Source organism: Sceloporus undulatus, chromosome 2 (assembly GCF_019175285.1).
Source record: "Sceloporus undulatus isolate JIND9_A2432 ecotype Alabama chromosome 2, SceUnd_v1.1, whole genome shotgun sequence".
Lineage (NCBI taxonomy): Eukaryota > Metazoa > Chordata > Lepidosauria > Squamata > Phrynosomatidae > Sceloporus > Sceloporus undulatus.
In genome coordinates, this window is record NC_056523.1 from 13715094 (window position 1) to 13720705 (window position 5612).

A 5612-nucleotide genomic window follows, 5' to 3' on the forward strand; every position below is an offset into this window, starting at 1 on the left:
TATTTCCCACCTCCCCCTACGGATTGAGGAGGGATTACATCAATAAAAATACAGTACAGTGCACCTTTGGCTTACAGGTTGAGTCTCCCATGTCCAAAATGCTTGAGACCGAGAGGGTTTGGGAATTTGGAATGTTTGCATATACATAAGATATCTTGAAGATGGAACCCAAGTCTAAACATGAAATTCATGTATGTTTCATATATACCTTATGTGCTCACCAAATGGCCGTAATAAAGTTGTTGTTGTTGTTATTATTATTATTATTATTATTATTATTACTATCATATACCTTATTCACATAGGAGTTTATCACATGGGAGGCAAAGCACCCAAATCCCATCGATAAATAAGATTTAAACCCTGTGAATACCCCACAAGAGCAAGATTGTTTTAAAACACCTTGGGGCCCTTTGGCTGTAACCCAACATTAACCCTTGCAGAAAGCTGCAAAGTCACACACTTTTAACTTCAGGATTTTGCTGAAGTTAAAAAGCAGTGTGATTTTCGCGGTTTGCTGCATGGGTTGATGTCAATTTTTGAATATTTTCAAGCCATGGATCCTTGAATCCGTAAATAAGAAATCCCTGGATACGGAGGTCCTTCATCACTTACCCCAGTGAATGTGGAGGGCTCAGTCATTTTGAAGAGTTACCTTGTATTCTTGGGCAGCCTCCTCTACAGGAACCACATCATGATTTCGGTGCTCCTTGGACCTGTCACACACCACGCAGATGGGGGTCTCATCGTCTTTACAGAAGAGCTTGAGGGGCTCCTGGTGTTCCCCACAGACTCGCCCCTCTCCTCCTGCCCCGCCGGGTGCTTGAAGCCTGAGTTTCTTGGTGATTTCTACAAAGTTGGCCAGAGGCCGGTTGGGAATGACATTCCCTGGTTGCACGGTCATTCTGCAGTGAGGACAGGAGGCCTCTCCCACTGACTCCTCCCAGCATTGGGCCAGGCAGCCATGGCAGAAATTGTGCCCACAGGCAATGGTCACTGGATCCCTGAAATAATCCAGGCAGATGGAGCAAGTGGCTTCCTCGCACAGATCCTGGACAGCACCCTCTGCCACAGCAGCCATGACTTCCTCAGGCAGAAAAACAGAGCCAGTTAGTTTCACTTTCCAGGCAAAGGCTGGCATGTCTCCAGATCATCTTTCATGCTCTTGAGACATATATTTAGTTGAGATTATATTAGCTTTTCTATGTATTAGTTTAGAAGGGGAAATAGAGATCTACAGCTTTAAGAAAGACAAGGATTGTAGGAAATCCCTGGGTGGGAAAAAGATAAGTCCACAGAAGAAGAAAGATAGTCCTCAAAAGAAGAAAGATAGAATCCACCAAGAAGAGAGAGCAAGGTATTTAGGAAGGACCATTGAGAAAGAAGAAATCAGTTTCAAATAATGTTATTTGTGTTTATAACCAGTAAAAAGTCTTTTGTTCTGGCTGTGATCCCAAGAGCCAGAGGCCTTACTACACCCAAAGTCCATAGCATCACTCTTGGGACAAAACACTGGCTGTTCCCTTTCCTGGAAATGACTCAGATGAGTGCAGCTGCCAACAAAATTGCTAGGCAGGTACTGACAAAAATGAATAAAAGACTTTATAAAACATTTAGGCAAATAAGCTAATTATTCAACATACAATACAAAACAAAATTCACAATTGTACAAACATATTCCATTCTTTACTTCCTTTTTTACAACTCTTCGCTCTGTTTATATTTTCAAATTATCAAAATGACTATCACATCTTTAGAGATGTTTATGTTTCTTCTATGTTTTTTCTGAAAGTTAATTCTTTATGATTTTTGCTAAATGTTTTCCTCTCTTCCTCCCTCATTATATTATTATTATTATTATTATTATTATTATTATATGTTTAATTTCTTTTCTATATACAGTGGACTCTTGTTATACGCTGGGGTTTGGTTCCAAGATCCCCCGTGTATAACAAAATCCGTGTATGTTCAAGTCCCATTAAGTATAATGACATAGCAAAATGGTGTCCCTAATAAAAAATGGAACATCAAGGTAAATTTATACTTTTTTGGAACATTTTCAAACCGTGTATGCTTAAATCCGTGTATAAAAAATCCATGTATAAGAAGGGCTGACTGTATATCTATTTTACTCTATGTAACTTTCTATATATCTGTCTCTATATCTATAGCTTTGTACATCTTTTCTAGATAATCTATATATCTTACTATATCTGTTTCACCATTGCATCTGTGTTGACAACAGCTAAGTACTAATATGTGTGTATTTAGACTGTAAATGATCTTTTACTGTTTTACCGCTCAGAAAGTTTCAGTTTGATTTTATTGTATGTTGCCCTGAAACTTTTGAATATGGAGCAGGATAGAAACGTTTTAATAAATAAATTTTACCACGCAAGGCCCTCACCCTCAAATGATCCAGGTTGATCTAGGAACGTCACAAACTATGCAAGAAGCCCTTTCCCCTTCAGACATATCCATCCCACTTTTCCATACCTGTGTTTCCGTCCACAGGTATGAATGGTCAAATTTCCTTGTTTGTGTGTGCATTCCAGTTATAAATGCTACTGGATGCAGTAGTTAATCCTTCATGTTACAAACTTTGATCAGTGGGAATATATATATATATATATATACTTTATTTTTATTTTTTTTAATATGAAACATTAGCCTTTACAAAATGACAGGTCCTCATTTTCCAAATTTAAAATTTAGAGGCACTCTCTTGCCACAAAGCCTGTCTAATAGAAGGAATACTGAAGGAAAGAGATTTTCAGAAAAACAATATTGCCATCTTGTGATGATTCGAAGTAGTGACTAGGATTTTCCCCCTCCTTAAAAGATAACTGAGAGCATTGGACTATGGCCTCATTCCCACTTACAGATAAATCGGTGTGTGATCTGAATTGATGGATCAATTCAACATTGGATCATGGTTTACTTGCCAAGAAAACCTCATGATAGATTTGCCTTAGGATCACCATAAGTCAGAAATGACTTGAAGACTCACAACAACAAAGAGCTAATAAAATCTTGAACTCTTACCAGGATGACTAAACTGAGACATTTGTACTTTGGCAATATCATGAGAAGGCATGATTCACTAGAAAAGATAATAGTGCCTGGCAGTAGGAAAAAAGAAAGACCAGATTACAGACAGACTGATCAATGCAGCCATGGCCATGCAAAAAAAGCCATGCAAAACCTAAAGCAGGGCTGTTGATAATAGGGTGATTTGGAGGGTTCTCATTCATGGGGTTCCTATATATCTCAAAGGGCATGCCTTTGCTTCTAACAAGGGGTGGGTGGGCTGGTTGGACAAGAAAGATGTAACTCTGTGACCCCCCATCATCACATCTCTTCCTTGAAAATGACTTTTGACATCCATTCCTGATAAAGAAGCTCTCGAATCTTGTGCAATAGATGTTGTGCCTTTTGTTTAGCCTAAGAAAGGCATCCCCACAATGTTTTTTTAAATTTGTTTCTATTTTGTTCCATGGCCAACACAGCTAACCCAAGAGAGAGAGAGGGAGAGGGAGAGACAGAGAGATGGTATACCACTAAAACTGTAGTTGTCAGTTTTGAACTGCAATTAAGTTGATCTGGATCAGTTCCAGCATTTTCATCACTCTCAGGATCAGTTTATTTGTAAAGCTAATGGGTTTTCCTTGCCAATTGAAAAGTATTTTGCATTACAATTAGGATAGGTGACAATATCTGTTGTCAACTATTCAAAAAGGCAGGATTTTAATGTGATAATAATGATAATGATGGTGGTGGTGGTGATGATGATAAATTGTCACTAGGGGAATCTTTTCCATTCCAGCTTGTGAGAATTGCTGCTAAACTTAGAACAAGGGTCCAGCAGTGATGGCACATAACAACGTCCCTGTTAGTCAAAAAGATCCATTTGTATGTTCCTACAGCCCATCGGTCTCCTACACCACTGGTATATTTTTAAAAGATTTGTAATTATTTATTGTTTTATTTCATTACAAGCTGCCCTGAGATCTTTGGATCAAAGCAGGATATAAATATTTTAATAAATAGATAGATAAAAATCCTGTATAGATACATTTCATTGTTGTGTGTTGATATTTTTTTGCCTTGGGCCCGTATTTCTTATCTCTGTTTTTTAGATGTTTGATGTTTAATACTCACAGTTTCTTTGGTTGATCATTCCATGCAATGTTTTTGCAATGCACTGGTTACTCCTTACTATGTTGGTATAATCATTTATGTTTACACCTTATATCTTTTATGTTTTTAATGTACCTCTATGTTTTGTATGAAAGCACACCTTTTCATGGACTGCGTTTACTCTACTCCTCCTACTAGAATTCTGTTTTTACAACTATATTGTAATTAGATTGACTTACACATTTGACAGTCTCAGGCTTCCAAAGCATTTTGGTTTGGGTTGAGAGCTGGAGTTCAACAGGATCTTTAGGGTCCCCAACTCTACGATTCTATGATTCTATGATTCTACCCCTGTTCTAAAACCGACACCATGGTGGCCAGAAATAGCTCCCAAGTTAGGGAGCCTTACATCCTATCTCTGATTCAAAAGATAAGATTGTGTGCTACCTTTTGCTGTATAGTTATTTTGGATAGAGTTTCAGATGTATTGTCTGGAACCGTATTGCAAGGCCAAATGGGAAAGAAGACGCAAGATCTTGATGCTGGGGTACTGTTGACTCAGTGCCATCGTAATGTCAACAGTCTCAGTGTGCCTAATGCCACCATGGCAACCCATGATGCTCCTGGGTTTTTGTGACCTCACAGACCCCTCTCAGCTGAGAACTCAAGGGACGTTGACCCTCAAACAGACCATGGTGGAGTGGAGCCAAATGGAGAGGTGGATAAAGACACTTCATGAAAGTGAAGCTGGCCACTTCTGGTACCGGAGGAGAAGGCAAGTTCACTCTTTTTGTGGACTTGCTAAGAGGGAGGTACATTTGCAGCTGGAGGCCAGTGGAGACCCAGAGCCTGAAGCTGGTTGTTGTCAGTTGATGGACCTGGTGGAAACCGGTGGATGTTGGGGGACAGAGAATGGTGGAGTCTGCATTCAGAAGCTGGTGGATGTCATAAGGCAGAAGCTGGCAGAGGTTTGCAGACATAAACCGGTGGAAGTCCTCCTTCAGAAGCTAGCTGATGGATGTCAGTGGATATCTGTGGACTGAAGTTGGGGCATGTCTGTGGGTGGAAGAAGAGTGGATGTCTCTGGCGAAGGATCCTATTGGAGGAACTTGCCCTCTGTGTGAGTGAATGTGTGAGTGTGTGTCAGGACCAATGAACCAAAATTTGAAAAGCGAGGTAAACATCCCAGTGAAATCCACTGAGAGATTATTTGAATTCCAAACCAAGGCTCGCTTGCAGACAAGTTAGTGTCAAATCTTGTTTGTGCCCACAAGCATCCCATCTTCAAGGATTCTCTTCCAGGCTCCCTTTGTCCAACCCCAGCCTGCCCTCTTTCTGTCCTACCAAAGAATTCTTTAAACTTGCCACTCCAACTCTCTATCACCTATCAATCCATCCCTCTCAGGAAGGAAGGCATTACTTTGTTTACCATCAAAGTCTTTCCTCAAGAACCAACAGGGCCATATACAGTT

At 39.8% G+C, this 5612-nt stretch overlaps 1 protein-coding gene across 1 annotated transcript in view; it reads right to left on the reverse strand.

Annotated features, from left to right (window-relative positions):
* Positions 1 to 4704, reverse strand: part of LOC121921948 (zinc finger protein RFP-like) — a 13886-nt gene extending 9182 nt beyond the window's left edge. Inside the window, exons 1-2 of the mRNA XM_042450715.1 lie at positions 4588 to 4704; positions 656 to 1083 (exon numbers count right to left, since the gene is read on the reverse strand). Of these exons, the coding sequence (XP_042306649.1) occupies positions 656 to 1081 (426 nt within the window). The 5' untranslated portion in view covers positions 1082 to 1083; positions 4588 to 4704. The remainder of the gene's footprint in view (positions 1 to 655; positions 1084 to 4587) is intronic.
* Positions 4705 to 5612: the final 908 nt, after the last annotated feature.